General features: G+C 42.9%; 2 protein-coding genes across 6 annotated transcripts in view; both read right to left on the bottom strand.

Annotated features, from left to right (window-relative positions):
• Nucleotides 1-3969, bottom strand: part of LOC310767137 (TBC1 domain family member 7-like) — a 44103-nt gene extending 40134 nt beyond the window's left edge. For 3 of the 5 annotated variants that reach the window (XR_014550626.1, XR_014550627.1, XR_014550628.1), the window contains exons 1-2: nt 3866-3969; nt 901-1020 (exon numbers count right to left, since the gene is read on the bottom strand). Coding sequence is in view for 2 of the 5 variants with exons in the window: in XM_083624067.1 (XP_083480193.1) it covers nt 901-1012 (112 nt within the window). In the remaining 3 variants the exon portion in view is untranslated. Of the gene's footprint in view, nt 1-900; nt 1021-3327; nt 3679-3865 lie in introns of those variants that run through there. The other 2 variants (XM_083624067.1, XM_083624068.1) reach the window with 2 other exon arrangements.
• Nucleotides 3970-11160: 7191 nt separating this feature from the next.
• Nucleotides 11161-19196, bottom strand: part of GFOD1 (Gfo/Idh/MocA-like oxidoreductase domain containing 1) — a 45609-nt gene continuing 37573 nt past the window's right edge. Inside the window, exon 2 of the mRNA XM_083623988.1 lies at nt 11161-14653. Coding sequence (XP_083480114.1) covers nt 13734-14653 — 920 coding nt within the window. The 3' untranslated portion in view covers nt 11161-13733. The remainder of the gene's footprint in view (nt 14654-19196) is intronic.

Raw genomic sequence — 19196 nt, forward strand, 5'->3', positions numbered from 1 at the left:
TTTGGCTTCCTTCAAAAAGGGCCAAGGGCGCTCCCTGCAAAAAGATGTTAGAAACTAGTTTCTAGGATTCTTTGGGAGGAGTCAGGAATGTTTAAAGTGGAAGTATACTGCTTTAAACGTATAGTGCATATAGGTCCAGAATCTCTTTCCATACGGTTATCTCAGGGAAAGCTGGAAACAGAGGAGAGATCATTCACATTAAGTCTTAGGTTACGCTCCACATCTTGTGAGAGTACAGAATGTTTTGTGTGAACTAACAAATAGGTCCATTCATTCACACACAAGTGTGTGTGTATCTATTCCATTCCCAAAAAAGGCATCACATAATCTTCAGTTCACACAAAATATTCTGCCGTAGAGGGAAATGAGAAATGTTTCCATGCCCTTGTGTGTAGAATATACAGACTGAGGCTGAGTGTAAGCCAATCTGAGAAGAAAGCAAAATTTACTCAGGCAATGGGATAGACAAATCTGTCAATTTTAGTTCCCTCAATTTGTCATTTTTCCAGTCTTGAATTCACATTTCTGCTGCAATTTGTGATTTTTTTATTATTATTTTAAAAAATCCCTATGAAAATCGAACATTTTGGTGCAAATTTCTCCTAATGAAAACATTATACATGCAGTTTTGTAAATATGCAGTTTTCCATGGAATCTTCTCTAAGATGCATTTTTGTACACACTGCTTATCTAGAGAACCGCACTGCAAATTTTGACAAGTGCTATGTGTTTCAATTCACATATTGTTTGGAAAGTGCAAACTTGACAAGTTTGCCTTTAAATGAGAAGCAAGCCTCACTGGGTCAAACGGGCTTTTCCTTCAAGTAAACACGCACAGGCTTGCAATTAAGTGAGCTCAAACAGAATGTGTGATATAAAATGGTCTTCTACCAAGCATACCAAGCCGATCATCTTTCAGAAGAATTTCCAGTGATTTCTTTTCTTCAACACCACGAAATCCTACTTTTTCATAATATACCGATCGGAAATTTCTCTGAGGATCCTCAGCCATGTTTCAGTCTGGGGGAAAAACAGATAATTAATCATGATGGCTTGCAAAAAAAATTAAGTATTATTATCTCTGCAAAACAATGAAAAGTGCAGTGTTCCTCTTTCAGAGCTTCAACAGAGCAGTGTGCACTCTTCCACAAAGTTTTCAGGCTCCCTTTCATGGACCAAGCTTCCCTCCATGACCACTGCAATGCAATGCAGGAATATTTTACGTATTACAAACATACTTAGAAATAGATTTTCAGGTGCCTCTTGAAGACTTGTTCATGGCAACAGTCCTTTGTAGCTGTTTAATTCTTTTATCAGCCAGTCACTTTAATGATTATCTGCGCTGTTTTAAATTGCATTTTGTTTTAATCTTGTACATCGCCTTGAATTTTAATACAATTTATGGTTTTAATTTTGTTTTAAATGTCTGTGCTGCTGTGTTTTCCACTGCTTTTACTATACATCACCTTGATACAATTCTATGGAATGCAGCTAAGAAAATACTATTTTTTTTACTAATATTTTATGTTATGGCATTATAAAAATACTTTTGTGTGTTTATAAATACATAATTTGAAGCTAGAAACTTCCTGAACAGCAGCCATATCCAAAAGCGATCTGTTGCAGCAAAAACAAAGAGGTTTTTGTCACCTTAAAAGGCTATTCATTTTATTAGAAATTTTTGGGTTCTAGAGTAATGCATTATAAATGTGCCAGAATGCAATCCTAACCATATCTATTTGGACGTAAGTCCTATGGAATTCAATCGGGCTTACTCTCAAGTAAGTGGGGTTAGGATTGCAGCTGCACAGAGCTATCACATCCAGGCAGCCGCAAAACATGAGAGTGTTATGTCAGCCTGGAGCGTGTGTGCGTGTTGGGGGGGGGGAGTATAGTCCCCTGGCAACTTAAGTAAGTTTACAATTTCATAATGGCGTAATCGTTTATAGGCAAAGGGTCTAGTGCATTGTGTGCATGGAGCTTACTTATTGAATTTGCCAACATGAACAGTTAACAAGTTTAAATGTCTGCTTTCAACAAATCTGAGGCAAAGCTTATTAAAAATCTAATGCAAAATGGCCATTCCTCCACACTGCAAAAAAGCTCACTAGCATCTTAAAACCTTCCTTACTTATTTCCTCAGAAGAGAAATTTTTTAGCCAATATCCACCTACAAAAGGCTGATATGTAAAAAAATAATCATGAAAGTAAGTACAAGGAGATACTAGACACTTTTGAATCTCTGGCTACAGGACAGAAAAGTGAGGAATGGAGGAACTGGGATGCTATTTGGAGGATGAGGTGGAGTGAGAGAAGATGGGTTTGTAAACACTTGGGAAGCAGCAAATGAAGGCAGCAGTGCAATACCAGATAATATATTTGCAAGAGAAGATGTTTAGGTTTGAAAGTGTGGCCCGGGGCTCAGTGGCAGAACGCTTGCTTTGCAAGCAAAATCCCTGGTTCAGTCCCTAAGCATCTCCAGGTACTGCAGGGAGAAACCCATGTCCGAAACCCTGGTCCCTACCACTCAGAATATGAGCTAGGTGGGTTAAATGCCTGACGATGCAGCAAAACAGTCTGAATCATAGGATCACAGAATTGTAGAGCTAGAAGTGACCACAAGGGTCATCTAGTCCCACCCCTGCAATGTAGGAATCTTTTACATGCCTTGGACTAAGACCTGAAAAACCTGGGTTCAGGGGGTATTAAAGATGGATATAACCTTCTTTTTATACGCTACAACAGCAGCTAGAATACTTATTGCGAAGTACTGGAAGACACAAGAACTACCCACACTGGAAGAATGGCAGATGAAGGTGATAGACTACATGGGCCTGGCAGAAATGACGAGCAGAATCCGAAACCAGGGAAGAGAAGCAGCGCAAGAAGAATGGAAAAAATTTAAGGACTATTTAAAGAAATATTGTAAAATTAATGAAAGTTAGAATGATGTTGGACTGGAAAGTAAACGGTTACTATTAGCAAGGGTTAAGACAAGGAGAATAAGGAAGATTAGATTAAATTTAAATTAAAATAAGGGAAGATTTGCTGAGTAATTGTTAAGAATTTGGAATACAGAAAAGGGAGGCATGAGGAAGTCGGGGAAGAAAGGTATAAGAAATTAAGATATGAAATGGTACATGTTTTTTTTTTGTTTTTGTTTTGTTTTCGTTCTTGTCTGTTTATGTATTTGTTATATGTCTGTTATTGTTATAAAAACCTTGAATAAAAAATTATTAAAAAAAAAAAAAAGAAAAACCTGGGTTCAATTCCCTACTCAGTCATGAAGCTTGGGCCAGTGGCTGCTTTCCTCTCAGCCTAACCTACCTCACTGAGTTGTTGTGAAGATAAAACTGGGTGCGGATGGGGGTGAGGGAGAACCACGTCCCCCACCTTGAGCTCCTTGAAGGAAATGGTGGTATGGAAATATAATAAACAAACGAATGAATGAACACTGCGAGTATAGGAAGGAAGGGGCGTCAATACGCTACAGGGGATGAGGGAGTGCTGGAAAAAAATATAGACGATGGTGGGGAGAGAGAAGCAGGTAAGAAGGCAGCGGCCCAGAAATGGCACGTGGGAACGGGGAGCTGACAAGAACGGGTGATGCACGTGAGGAGGAGGAGAGCGCGAGGAGGGCTGGAAAAAGCGGCGGCCAGCTTGGGCACCACAGGGAGGGAGAACCCCGGGCCACCGCTATAGGAACCGGTGAAGTAGGTGCAGAAGAGGGAGGCGGCAGCAGAGGCGGCGCTCGAGGGTCGTCAGGAAAGCGGAGAAGGAAGCAGGGAAAGGGGGCGAGGCGGGTGAAGCGGGAGAGGGCGCTCGGGCGCCCGGCCGCCTCTCCCAACCCGGCGCGCAAACCTGCCTGTGCAGAAGGGGCCGGCGAGCAGCGCGGAGCTCGCTCTCTGCCAGGGCCGCCGCGACCGGCCAAGCGGCAACGACGACTCGGCGCGAGGGAGCTCCGCCCGGCTCGGGCCGCGCAGCCGCCGGCCCGCCCAGCCAAGGGGTGGGGAAGGGGAGGAGGAGGAAGAAGTCGCGGCGGCGGCGGCGGCCTCGGAGGCCCTAGAGCCGCTTGTCTTTCCCAACCCCGAGGCGCGAGCAAACTTGGCGTTCGTAATATTGCTACTGGGATTTTGTTGCACTGGAGACGCATCGGACTGAAACAGCCTCATCAGACCTAGGAGTCTTCAATTTGTAGCCCCAAAAATCTGGAGGGCACGAGGTTGGGGAAGGGTAGACTAAAAGTGAAAACCTTGCAGGATATCGGTTTGACTAATCCTTTTACTGGCCTACTATTTCCACGATGTAAGTTTAAACCTGCTTATTTATGAGTAAATCCTATCTAGTGCAATGGTATTTACTCCCAAGGAGTAAAAAGTGGGCCACTTTTTAACTGTGTTCTAGACAGCAAATTAGGATTTCAGATCGCTTGCCCTACCCAAAACACTACCCACCCGATTTTGCTTAATACCACTGGTCCAGCAACACAAGGAGCAAAAGTGGCAACCCAAACTATAAGGACACCAGTCACACTGACAGCATATCAAGTGGATCTCAGTTCTGTTACAAGCTGCATTGCAGCTGAAATTTAACCATCTGCAAGCACAGCCCTAAGCAAACTTTCCTGGGGCTGGCTGGGCAAAGCCTACGGCTGTATGAGGCCCTTCTCTCAATGTATATGAAATGCCTGCCCCATAGAAGCCCTCCTAGTCTTGTTTAGATGCTGTTTTGGTGAGGCTGCTTGATGTTTTATAATCCATGTCCAGAGTTTGGATACCAAGACACGTGGGTGCCTGATTTAGATGCCTAAAGCTGCAGTTCTATATAACACTTTCTTGGGAAATAAGCCCAATAGGTTTTCCTTTACATCTTAGCAAACATGAATAGTATTGCCCTGTAAATAAAAGGCCTAATGATTGGCTATTCTTAAATGTACGTTTCAGAAAATAATCTTTTCACAGTCTTCATTTTACTTCATTTTTAAAACAAACCTGCTACATTCTTTTTTTTTACAAAAAGAGCTGGGGTTGTTCTGTTCATTTTGCAGCTTATGAGGCTTTTGCTTGAAAGAGACAATAGGTGGCAGACTTGGATCAGCTTTTCTTAAGTCTACAATGAACAGAACATGTTTAGCTGGCAGCTGTTGCTCAACCCATTATGGACTCCTCCTGCTGTAACAAACAGGTTTTATTGGTGTCACAAGATTCATAGGCTGGCACCCAAAGAGCTGCTTAGGCATGCCTATGTACATCTAATACGTTGAGGAGGTTTTTTTTTGGGGGGGGGAGGGATTTCACAACCCACTGGGGGCAGGAAGGAGGGAGACAAAGTGCTATCCTCATTTTCAAACCTGGTTTGGGAGAGGAATAATCAATAAATGCAAGTCCCCCTGGTACAATAGAAATAGGTACATCTGGTACAACTCAAATTAACCGTCATATTTTTATTTTAGAAGTATTCTGACAGAGAGGCATTATTCTGCCGTAGTGGCAGAATAACATGACAACCCATCCAGAAAGTTATTAAAAGGTACAGAAAGATATTGCAGACAAGAGAGAGAACATAAAGGTGGATGGAATTCAGTCCCAAAGGACACCCTGTAATCTGCAGCTAAAGCTCAATCTTAAACATGCACACCTGCAGGTTAATCACATTGGAATCAATAGGACTCATTTCTCAGTGAACACAGGTATGGACTGGGCTGTAAGAAGTATTGCCACATTTCCCCATCCCCTTGAGAAAAGGCCCCAGGCTTTCAACAACTGCATAATGAGTAGAAGATAAAAGCTCAGAAACATATATTGCACTGGGATGGCAATCCTAAATCTTAGCTGCCATTATCTTCCAAAACCTGTCTACTCAGATAATATTTTATTATAATTTTATAGCCACATATTTTACTGTTTGCTTCTGTTGTGGCCAGATCTTTATTCATTTCTGTACTAAGAGCAAGTACGTGTTTTTGTGTGTGAGAGAGAAAAGGGTGAAGCAAGGTTAACTTCATCACACACAATCCCTTCGGATTTGCTCTCATTTCTGGCTAGTGTTCTTCTCCTAATTAGCTGCTAATTAGGTAATTGGGCCTAGTTCCACACAGCGCCTCTGGCAACTTTCTCCAAGATGAAGCCGCCTCTTCCTGTGTAGACTGAGGGTGTTTTTGCAGTTCCGCTGTCTGAATTTTGCTGTTGTTCACATCCAGAGCAATTCAATATACAATTCAAAAAATTTAACACACACACACACCCATTTCCTAGAATATAACTAAAACATTAACTTATATGCAGGCAGCATGGGAGCTGCTTTTAGTGTTGTATATGAAGAAAACATACAGTACTAATATGTCTGTGCCACTGTAGATAAAGGCATTAAGATAGTTAACCCAAGGTTTAAACTATAAAGGATACCGTGAGTTTTAGTTCCAAAAATAGGATGTGTACTGTACACTGAGCTGTAATCGTCTAGGCATTACAACCTTAATTTGGTTTAATACTCATTCCCCCCTCCCCAGGGAACCTTGGAACTACCCTTGTGAGGTAGGTCAGGCAGAGAGAGACTGTGGCTGACTCAAGGTCACCCAGTGAGCTTCCTGGCTAAGGGGGGATTTGAGCCGAGACCACCCCATAGCTGTCAACTCTCAGATTTGAAAAGAAGGGATCAGCAGCCTCGAAAACAAGGGATCAGCAAGCTCACCTGGCCCCGAGACAGTCTACGGGATATCTAACAATCCAGGATAGCAGTGGAAAGCAGCGAGAAACGGCGCTGGAATAAGGGAATTTTCCACAAAAAAGGGGAAGGTTGATAGCTATGGACCACCCAGATCCTAGTCCAGCACTCTAACCACTGTAACACACTGGCGAGATTTGCTAGCGGGGATGTAACATTTTCTACCTGCATGTGAAAATTAATTGGCAGGGCATAGGGGAAGACGATGCGTGGTTTACTGAGTTCAGCTACAGTGATGCTTAAACTAGTTGCCCATTTCAGGTGTATTTACAATTTTGGATGTTCAAAGTCTGAAGAGCCAGTGGGTCTTGCATACCCTCCAAGTTTCCCTATTTTCCAAGGACAGATCTGGAATTGCAAAAAGCCATCCTGGCTTCTGATCAGATCCCAGAATGTCCTTATTTTCCCTGCCAAGCTCGGGGAAGAGGATGAGCCAGCGCTTTTCCCGAGCAATGGTGGCAGAGAGAGAGCATCCTGTTGCCGCTACATGGCTGCCACTGCTGGCCTCCTTCCCTGAGCAGCTCGTAGCGACTGCTGGAGAGGAGGGTAAGGAGGAAAGGCTGTCGTTGGCAAGGCCCAACCTTGCATGACACACCAGCCCTGAGGTGCTGGCAGAGAGCAGGGCCACCCTAGGTGAGAAGGGGAAGCAGAGCAGAGTGCAAGGAATCTCATACACACACACACACACACACACACACACACACACACACACTTTGTGCATCCGCATGTAATCTGGAACCTTTCCAAAATTTATTTCTTGATGTTTCTTTTTGTAAATCTACCAAAGAATTAAATAAAATCAGGGTTAATTGCTTTTTTCAGGACAGTGGAGGGTGTGTGTGCTGTGTCCCATTGGTGTGGTGGAAATGGTCTGAGGGGACAAAAATGGGGGGCAGAAGAGGGTTAGTTGTGGGGAGTGATAAATGTCCCCATTTTCATCTGAGGCATGTTGGAGGGTATGGCATTGCGTAGTCGTTAAAGGGTGTCGGACTAGGACCTGGGAAATAAGGATTTAAATCATTACTCAGCCAGGAAGTTCATTGCTTGACTTTGAGCCACTCGCGATCTCTGGACCTAATCTACCTCAGAGTTGTTGCTGTTTGTGAGACCTAGCTGCAGACTCCTCTTACTATCTGCCTTTCCTAGCCCAGTTACTTCCACTCACCAGATTATTTTCTATGCCCAAAGCGGGAAGACCAAAACATATCAGCACAAAAAAATGACCCCCCTCCTTTTACTGGCACACAGGTCTGTCTCCCTGCCAGCTGGCTCCTAGAAAATGTCGCTGGCTTTTAAGGTTTACAGAAGAGTTTTGCATCCCCTATAGTTATCTGCAGTCAGATAATTGACCCATGTAGCTCAGGACACTAAAAGGCAGTGAGTATCCCAAAGCTATATTGTGGGATGGCAGAAACTGAGCCTGGGATCCTTTTGCATGTTAGGATTTAACCATTATAAATCACAGACTTTGTTTTCATTATGTGGAACTCTTTGTGTTCTTCCGAGACTCATTCCTCCAAACAGTAGCATTTTCCAGTGAACTGGAATACTTTTTGGGTGTCCCAGGTTGCCAATGGGAATCTTGTAGGCTACTTTTGACAGAGGTGGGAAAATAATTCATTGGAATACTCCATTTCAAATGCATTTTTCCACCATGCCAATAGCAGCAGCCCAACTTGCATAAATTAAGCAGCTGAAACTTCTTAATCACTTTGCCTCTGTGCTGGAAAACAAGCCATTCACTAGTTTAATTTTTTGTAAGCTACTCTGAGGGGGGACATAAGCCCTGCCCCAAAATTGGCAACTGAAAGTGCTGATTAGGGTGGCCAGATGGAAAAAGGAGAAAAGGCTTGTACACCTTTAATTGGCGTGCACAATTGAGCCCTGTTCTCATACTGATGTTAGTAGAGGAAGAAACAATTCCCAAGTGCACAAAACAACCAGAAACTGCCATTAAAGGTAGACCCTGGACATTTATTTACTTTTTAAAAAGTCAACCAAGTAGCAACCCAACCATAAAATTTGGCAGGAAGGTTAGTTTGGGTCTCCTGCAGTAACTCTGGTCACATTTCAACCAAATGCTCAGCTGTGCCTTATTGCAATTGCTTTTTGCATCTTCACACACATCCAAGGCAGCTTACAACATACATCTCAATAATATTAAGATTAAACCTGATCAACAAGAACTGTAGCAGATTTAATTTGCTTACATGTTGTTGCTTCAACACGTTCCATGCTGCTGACAGACGCAGAGCTCCCTTCTTTTTTTGGAGTTTCTCATACCAGCTGGATCGACTTTATGGGGGTTTGAAATCGCACTCCTTTTCTGGTACGGCAAAGACTGGCTTCACTTTCCTTCCCATTGTGCAGAGTCTGAATTCAGCAAGTCAAGGAGTTACATATGGGCTGTTTTCTCTCCATCTGATGGCCTTGGCGATTGCAGTTAGTAGCTGCAGGTGGGTGGGAGGCATTTGTGTATCAGCTGAAGCTGAACAGAGGCACAATGGAGAAAAGCTACTTCCTCTCCCTCTGATTAACAGCTTGACACCAGCAGCTGATGGTTTATCTCCACACTGTGAAAAAAAATCCTGCTGTTTGCCTGTTGTGTTGGTGTTAAAGACACATGAGCAGGCAATTTTCTTTCCTGGTTTGTTTGTAAACCCACCAGTAACTGTCCATATATCTTTATTTTTTTTTAAAAAAATAGAACCCTATACACACACCTTTACACTTTGATAACCTTACGCCAATTCATCTGTCATTGTTTTTAGCATTTCTGTTCTGTCCATGTTTACTGGCTTCACCGCTGATGCCATACTGCAATTGTATCCTATCCATACAGCTGCATCGCCCAGCACTTGTTTTTATTATGTTACCCCAGGGTTCTATTGAGAGTTAATGAGCTCTTGCCTCAAATATTAAAGGAGCCTTTGAATTAGCACAGAAAGATTGGCTATAAATATCCATACTGGCCATTGCAGGAAAAAGTGTTGTGGAAGCATCTGCACAAGTGTGTCTGCTTTCTCCAGCTTGAGCCCCTTTGTTGGCAAGAGAAGCTCTGTTTGGAAAGCTGATGGCAATCAACTGTATTTGGAGCACCTGTAACCCCTGGCCAAATAGAGAGGTTCCCAAACCCCTTTCCTTAGGAAAGCCAATCTCTTCCACCCCACCCCCCCAACCCCACTTAAGGCAACAGCCAGCCAATATACGAGTCCGTATCCCCAGCTTAGGCCTATTTGCATGCCTCGCAACCAACATATCTCACTCTAAGAAATGGGTAAAGGTTTTGAGCATTTCCAGACAACCTGTTTATAGTGAGCGTTTATTCCAATTTGTTTGTGGGGAGGTTAGACAATGGATCAAGCAAGCATTACCCCACACTTTCCAGCACATTTCCTCATCACCTTCCTTATCATAAAAGATCAAATCTTTGGGGGATGTGGTTTCTTTTCACTAATAAACATATCTTTGTGCACACTTTCCCCTAATGTGTGTTATTTCTGTACACTGTTTTGGTTGGAGAAGTGCGAATTTTCAAAGTTTTGTTTTGATTCACGTATTCATGTTTTGATATGAAAATGAATTAGGTAGGTTGGTGTTAAAATGCAAACTGAACTAATCCCCCCCCCAATCCACTTTTCTGAGTAACAATGATGTTTCTGGGAGTCTTCTGTGCCTGCCCAGTTTAGCCTACAATCAGAGAATCCTGGAATGTGCTAGAAAAAAGTGGCATCTCTTTAAAAGAAGGCTAATGCCTGGCAAAATTAGTTCCAAATCAAGGAATGGAAACCTCAATTGGGTTCTGGGCTAAGTCAAAACACAATCAATGTCTCTTGTTATACGAGCTCAAGCTTTAGCTCGGCAAACCTCTCTGATGGCACAGCTGTTTTGCTCCATGTTGAGGAGGTAATTGATGTGAAGAAGCCACTGTTGAGTGTCTGGCTGAGAGTTTCTGAAGCTGATATGTATGATGGTCACTGGGCTGCAATGATATGCTGCAGGCATCTGGCAAGACTCAGATTAAACTTTCCCTAACCCAATAAGTTGGGGAGGAGGGGAGTCATATTATAGTGTTACAGCATCCATCACCACCTCAAAATGTTAATCTCTAGGATTCATCCATTATCCCACACCAGAGCCTCACACAACTCTGTTCCATACAGAACAGGTGAATAATATTGGGGTGTTAGTGATTGGCTTACATTTTTCAGCAGAATTTTTGGAATGGGCAACCAGTTAAAACCCTTTTCTTACCTCTGTGCTTCCCTTCTCACTTCTCCACCCCCCCCAACCCCCGCAAACTTTCAAAAGCAGGAATATTGGATATTTCCTTCAAGTCTGTAAAATCAAACTGGTATACCTGTAAGAGATGGCAGGAGAAAACTGAAAAGCTATTTCACTGCAGGAAGAAAACACAACTGAGGAACAGCCGACAGCTGCAATCCCATTTCCTTTTATGTCTTTATTCACTGTTTAGCTTCTCTTTATTCCAACAGTGCAAATATGTAAGAACAGCAGGAAACCCATGTTTTAAGCAGCACATATATGCTCATGGCTGGCTATAACTAACTACATTCCCCAAGCAATGGAAAAGTAATACACGGATATCATCCTTTGAAGGAGGAGGAGGACAGACTTTGCTGCAGCCGAGAGCCACAAAATGCAACTTTCCGTTAAAAGTAGCCAGGCTGTCAAAATGCTAGAAACCACCACAGGCCTTCCCTTTTCTTTAAAAAATACTCCCATATCCTCTTGCTATAATTTAAATGCGGTTTCGTTTTTGCTATCTACAGTATAGATATATAAAATATAGACTCTGTTTTATCACACACTTTTTGTTTGATAAATAACTTTTAAAATATCTACTGTACATAAAATGCCCATGCAATGACATTTTGTATATACCTAGTTTGCTTCTCTCTCTCTCTCACTCACTCACTCACTCACTCTCCCTCTCTTGTGTACACACACACTTGTAAAACACAATAAATATATACAGCAATAAATGTACACTTGGATTTAAGGTTAAAAAAATAAAAACAAGGCATCATTTAAGATCCAGATTAAGTAGAGGGTTGCAATTAATCACTGAAAGATGATGGCATGCTAATTCTGCACATAAGAGGATTTATAGAACTGGGTACTCTATTTTCCTCTTTGTTTTTTAACATTGTTAGTGCACCACCCTGACTGATATTCAGCATAAGAGAATGACAGGAAAACAAGAGATGATTGAATTGACTAGACCTTTCCACAGTGGTGGCTGGAAACACAGCAGCACAAATGGAGAGCCTTTGATTATTTGTATTGTCAGATCATACAGAACAGTGTTTCAGTTCTCAGATTTCTTGGAACTTGCAACCATCCCTTCTAAGCTTATCCTCCCTTCCATGATCTGATGCCCCCATTGCCATTAGCAGAAATCTGCTCCTCTGCCCAGAAATCTTACATGCAACCTCTTCAGGTGTTGGAGGAGGAAGAAGTAGAGTCTGCATCAAGACATCAATTTTAAAAAAAAAGTAACTGGAATTCAATGATGCAAGGAAGTAATAAGATAATGTATTAACTACCTACAAAGAAGTGAAATGGTCTGAATACATTTAAAGTCCAGTAGATACCAAAAGGAAAGGTAAACTCCTTTACTGTTCTAGGAGTAAGTACCCAGTTAGATTTTTCAGTGCAAGCTTCCATGTCATCTCAGTGATGATGTGCAAGCCAAGAAAAATTTATCTAGTAGCTGTTCAGGTAGCAGTCTCTACATCTCACCTAGACTTTGGACAAATCATGCTCTGTTTTTGTGCAATTTCCTCCTAAAACATGTTAGGTTTTGTTGAAACCTATGCTTTTAAAAATCTTGTCCTAGTGTGGGCCCTAAAGACCAAACCCCAAGTCAGAAAAAAAGAGTCCTGTGACAGCTTAAAAAAACGATCAAGTTTTTGTAGACCGTACGTGCCTTGTCTGATGGGCTACTTTCTGCATCTAACAAAGTAAGCTCTGGTCCATGAAAGCTTTTGCACAGTACTAAACATGGATAGCTTACTGGGTTAGAGCATGGTGCTGGTAACACCAAGGCTGCAGGCTTGATCCCCGTAAGGGGCAGTTGCATATTCCTGCATTGCAGGGGGTTAGACTAGATGATCCTCAGGGTCCCCTCCATCTCTATGATTCTATTTTAGTTTTGCTATGGCAGACTGACATGGTTGTCTCTCTGGAATTTATCAACAATCCGAGAACATAAGGGTCACCCTGTAAGTAATTTCCCTTATTTTTCTACAGATTGTTGTGCATCGTATTGAATCCTTCCAGGACCCTAGGAGAAACATGCTGCTATTTTGGAGCTGCATGCATTTTTTTAAATATACGTGTTTCTGTTACCTTGAAAGGGGGGGGGGAGTCCAAACAGAACATAAACCTTCATTATTAACTATGAAAACCAAGCTGCCAAATTTCCCAGGTCACACAACACAGTCATACCCAAAGTGTTCTTACTCTGTCTATGAAACTGATACAGGTGCATGGGTTACTGAATGATGCAGTACTCAATTAGCATGCTATTATCAGCGGGACTGCAAGTGTCCATGTCAGAAGCCAGCCAGTTTTGCTTTCTGCAAGGAAGGGGCTTTCTGATAAGTCACCAGCTTTGCAGCCTGCTAACTGGTGAGGAATGTCTCAAACTAGACCTCCCCGAACCTTTTATTCACAGTAAACGCAACTGCATCAGCTATGCACCTGTAGGTTGTAAATGGATGCTGTTCTACCTTCCTATAATGCTATTTTGTAAACAGTTAATGCAAGTTTCTCTTTAATAGAGTCTCCAACAACTACCAAAGCAAGCATTTCGAACGCATCTAATATTTCAGCACCAACTAGGCAATGTGGTTTAAATAGCAAGGATTTATTCCCTATATTGTCTTCCTTGTCCAAGGCCTGAGACACATGGCATGTTTTTTTCATTAGGAAAGAACTGCAATGATCCACTTTTTTCTGAGGTGACAAAAAAACCCAAAACCCTAGCAGTACAGAGACATTCTGCTCCTGCGCATTGCTTCGCTGATCAAGTAAGCAGGGCTCAGCTCTGGCTCCTCAGTCATGATCACAATATTCTGCCATTCACCCAGCTGGTTTGATTTTTTAATGGTGTCCACCACACACAAAGCATAGAGACAATCATCAAAAGTTGCAGCCATTGTGAGCGGCCACCCGTCCCAGGTCCGCCTGTCATCTTGATCCTCAAACGCTTGACGGACAGCCTGCACCATCTTTATAGTTCCACGCAGGTATGGGGAAGGGATGTCGCTGAAGGCCTTTTCGGGCAGCAGGGCATTGCTGACAGGGGTGGAATCCTTCAAAAGGAGCTCTTTTTGTGGCGAGCTGTTGCTCTGCCCATACAAATCCATGCCTATTACAGTCAGCCTCCCGCTGGAGCCTACCACAACAATATCTTGCTTAAATTCCCCGGGCATGTTGAAGTTGAGGGTGACGGTGCAACACACCCCGCCTTCCAGGACCATCTGAAACGTGCAAAAGTCGTCGCTCGTGATTTGGCGGATTCCCTTGATGTAGTCCGTCTGTTTCACAAAGGTCTTAAGCAGCCCGTGTACTTTCACAGCCTTCTGGCTAGTGAGGAAGGTCAAGAGGTCAATGATGTAGGTACCAACCGAATGCAGCCCCCCGCCCCCCATCAAGTCATCGCAGCTCCAGTTGTATTTCTTCCCCAGCAGGCTCCCGCTGTGAACTTGTACCTCGCATACAAGCAGTTCTCCAACGTAGCCCTCTTGGATCAGCTGCTTCATCTTCACAAAGGCAGGCAGGAAGCGGAGGACGTTGCCCATGATGCTCATGAGCTTGGGGTAATAGTGCGCAGCTGTCATCATCCGAAAGGCATCCAGTGGAGTGGCTGTCCTGTCGCAAATGACGTTCTTTCCAATACCTGTCAGACATTGGAGAGAAAGAGTAGGTGAGGTTAGGACATCTCATGGCCCTACAGTCTACTCTAGTAATCCAGAAAGGTTGAATCCATTTAAATAAATATAAAGGTAAAGGGACCCCTGACCATTAGGTCCAGTCGTGACCGACTCTGGGGTTGCGGCGCTCATCTCGCTTTATTGGACAAGGGAGCCAGCATACAGCTTCCGGGTCCTGTGGCCAGCATGACTAAGCCACTTCTGGCGAACCAGAGCAGCCCACGGAAACACCATTTACCTTCCTGCTGGAGTGGTACCTATTTATCTACTTGCACGTTGACGTGCTTTTGAACTGCTAGGTTGGCAGGATCAAGGACTGAGCAACGGGAGCTCACCCCATTGCGGGGATTTGAACCGCCAACCTTCTGATCGGCAAGTCCTAGGCTCTGTGGTTTAACCCACAGCGCCACCCATGTCCCTCTTAAATATATATATGGAGGATTAATCATTCACGCACAATTGTTGCTTTTCTTATGGCTTCCAGAAGACACAGTGAAGATATTCCATTTTAGTTTCACTTACAAAGAAAGTGGTGTTAGTTGAATTCAGGGCTTCTGACCATCACCACGTGCAAACAGCTTTATTTCTTGGAATGCAAGAAAATGTGATGCCACTCTGAAAAGGGTGACTATGGAACTCATGTCATCATAAGAGCAAAAACCATTGGTCTATGCCAAACCTTTTGCAAGAGGTTCTCGTCGTCCTTTATTAGTGTCTGCAATTCTTCCTGATTTTGTATCATTATCTTCTAATTTTATTAACTATATTCCCTACTCATTTATATGTACTGTTTATTAAGGGAAATCTGGTTCTGTCTGAACCCAGCAGAGTTCTGTCAACTTATTTACCTATTTAGCTGAAATGTTATTCTTCCCTGCTAAGGTACTAATAAATAGAATATAGTCTTTAAAAGGATGAACATGCTGTTCTGCATCTTACGATTTCTGTGAACAGGTGGCATTACCTCACAGAAAATAACCTGGGTATTATCTCAAGGGTTATAATTCAGTTCCTTGCATGTGTACTGCCTATCCGTTGAATTCTCTAGCCACATTTCTGTCATTACAATAGCTATGTTTTTCAAAAAAGTTTCTGAATATATACTTTGAATTTATTGTACAGACTATAGATTTAAAGCACATTCCCCCGCCTGCAAAGATTCCTGGGAACTGCAGTTTACCCATCACAGAGCTGCAATACACAGCATACTTAACACACTACAGTTCCCAGGATTCTTTTGGGGGAGGGTGCTTTCAATGTCCACTATGTATGCAGCCTGAATCTCTTAAAACTAAGAGTGTTAACACCAGTTCATGGCCACAGATACCACATTTTAGATAGACATTCCCGCCATCTCCAAAAAGAGACACAATTGAAGCAAGCGAGTCCATCCAACAGGTCTAAAGCCTCTTGGTTAAACTGAACAGAGCAAGGAAGTGCTTCTAGTTCAGCATGAGCTATATCATCTCAGTAAGATTACCAAATAACCCTTTATTTAAAGTAGGCCACCCCTGATTTAAAGGATTGTTCCTTATTTGACACTATTGCCATCCTACACAACAGTGGTTTCTAAACTATTTCCTGGAGAGTTCCTCAGAAGCTTATCAAGGGTTCTTGAAAGAGGAGATGGGTCATGGAGGACACTCCTTGATGTAAAGTTACGGAAGGGTGCTAGTGAGATGTTCCACACACAATTCATGATAAAACAGCAGGAGACCTGCTCGAGGCCTAGCCACTGCTCTGAATGACTTAATGGTGCCACACCTTGCATAACTTGCTCCAGGATTTTTTGCTGGGCGAAAATATTCCCTGGTGGTAGCATGTTTGAAATGGCTATAGAAGTTAAGGGATACTGAATATTTCAGAATATTCCCTGCTTTAACAGAACAAACCTCTCTGATTTTTAGTACTTTGATCTGGCAACCATAGGCATGTTTATTTTCTACTGAGCTTATTCCTCAAACGTCCAGATTGCCTGTTTAGTGCCTCCGAACCTTTGTTACTAAAAACCAACCATCTCCCACTGTGTCTCCTTGATTCATATAAAATTAGGTTTGTTTGGCTTCAGAGAGAGAATTCATGTAGCTGACCTACATTCCTTTAATAGGTAAAAGTTCCAATTGTACCTTTGGCTGCAAAGCTATTCAGTGTAAATCTGTGATCTTAACGAGTCTTTGTAAACAGAATATGTCCTCTCCGTAGGACTCTAGGATTGGGATACAGCCAGAAATGCAGAAATCCTGCCTTTATAGAAACCTGCAACACATTTTCCAAGCCCCAAAGGCACATACCAAACTATTCATATGGCCAAGGGGGTAGAAGTCTCAGCGCAGCAGTGGTTGGCAGCAGCCTTCGCAAATATATGAAGATTTTCTTCCATTGCTTCTGGGCTTCCATTGGCAATGCCCTTTAAGCCCTGAATTGCTCAGGAATCACAATGGGTATGGCCCAATCCCAGAGTGGGTAGGCCACTTCCTGTTAGAGGCGATGATAACTTATCATCTGCTATGAGAATTCAAGTATCAATACATAAAGATCCTCCAAACTAAAATTAAGTACTGCAAAGAGCAAACGTTATGTTATGAACAGGCCTTTCTGGTGGTGTCCCTACCCACCCCAATGAGGGTGGAGGAAGCCCCAAAGATACCAGAGGTGTAGGGGGACTTTGTTTATGCTGCTCAACTTCCCTACGTAAGAGTTGGTGTGCAGAGTAGCCTAGCAGCAGCCGGCACTTTCCCACATAGCCTCCAGACAGCCCCAGAGCTTTGTTTTAGTTGTGGATATTTTGGGACACAGTATTTTTGGTATGGATTGAAGACCAAATGGTAGAGAGGGCATTTAAAGGGTGTTCAGAGGGTGCTCCCCACTTTATGCTATTTGACTTACGCACGTGGGGGCCTAGAACGTAACTCCCACCTAAGTGGGGAGTCACCTGTACCAGGCAAACACGTTTTTATCTACCCATCTTGGATGAACATTCTAGGCATTATTTTACATTTGCTGGTTTTCAATTGATTTTACCTGTTTGCATTTTTTCTTGTTGAGTCGCTTGGAGACCTTTTTTTGTATAAAGCAACTACCAAATGTAAACAAATAATAATGCCTAATAATAATAATAATAATATTGCCACCACAACTCCCATGAAGGTTCTGGTATATTGCTGTAGGGCTGTTGAGAACCCCAGCAGCAAGGGTTGGCAACTGGAAGCCCAGATATTGTTGTTGTTGTTAATAATAATATTGTTATTATTACCACTCTGAGTGGCTCCCAACAGAATTAAAAGCACAATAGAACACCAAACATTAAAAACTTCCCTAAACAGGGCTGCTTTCAGATGTCTTCTAAAAGTCAGATAGCTGTTTATTTCCTTGACATCTGGTGGGAGGGCGTTCCACAGGGCAGGCACCGCTACTGCGAATGCCCATTACCAAATTTCAGTCACCTGCATACAAGAACCAGCAAAATCTCACTGGCTTCTCTTAAAAGCCGCCAACTCTTGCCTTAAAAACAGGCCAGGTTCCTTAGGAGCTCTGGATCAAATGAGCACTGCAAATGTGGTTTTAGAGGGAAGGTGCTTCTGAGAACAGCATTTGAAAGCAAGTGGGAGGAAGGTGCAAGAGACCCATGTCATTAGATACTGCCTCAACTTGCAGGCATGCATTATTAGGCAACATATTTCAGTATTTCAAGATGGGTGGGTCACATCACCCACTGCTGTGCGACTGCACGGAGTGAGTCACAGCAGAAGCTCAGGACTTTAGATTTATACAAATGTGCATATGTACTTAGAAAGACTGGCTGTGGCCCTGAAAGGAGTTGCAAGTGCTTAGTGGACTGAAATGAGCCAGCCCTGTAAGCACATGACACTGCTTTTTACTGTCATGAGTTTGGGGTGGGGGAGTAGACTGTAGGTCGAGACCTTTCTAACCCTTGGATCCAGCAAATGTTATTATAAGCAAGGGTTCAAATTCCTGGTGAGGCGATAGCCTAGGTAATGGGCCATTAAGGGAACAAAGGAAGTGAGGTGGGCCTGTTCCCTCAACTCACTGGTAGTTAGAAAGGCAAAGACCACAGTTGAGAGTTGGGTGATTTGAGCTAGAAACTAGAAGTGGGAAAGTAGCAGGCTAGGAAGCCAGAAAGTCACAGCAATGCTTGATTTCCGTTTGAATTCAAGGCTACAGCTACAGGAGAAGAAAGTTCCTCTTGGGGTGTTAATGCTGTGAACCCCTCCTTCATAGGCTCAGGTTGTGTATATGTGCAAATAAACGATGTATCTCCGCTGTAACTAATTCCAAAGGAAACACAAACCCTGGGTAACTGCCTGGAACACCGTAACACTGAGATTGGGGTGGCGTGCAACAATATTCTGAGAAACAAACTAGACTTGATGTTAAATGTGTCTGCTTTTAATGTGTCATTTGCATTAAAAAAAACAAACAAAAACCATGCATTAGTTGAGGAGAGGCTAGTAATTGTTAGGTCCTAAGAAAAAATCCTCCCCTGAAGCT

This window comes from Podarcis filfolensis (genome assembly GCF_964270895.1).
Source record: "Podarcis filfolensis genome assembly, chromosome: 7".
Taxonomy (NCBI): Eukaryota; Metazoa; Chordata; class Lepidosauria; order Squamata; family Lacertidae; genus Podarcis; species Podarcis filfolensis.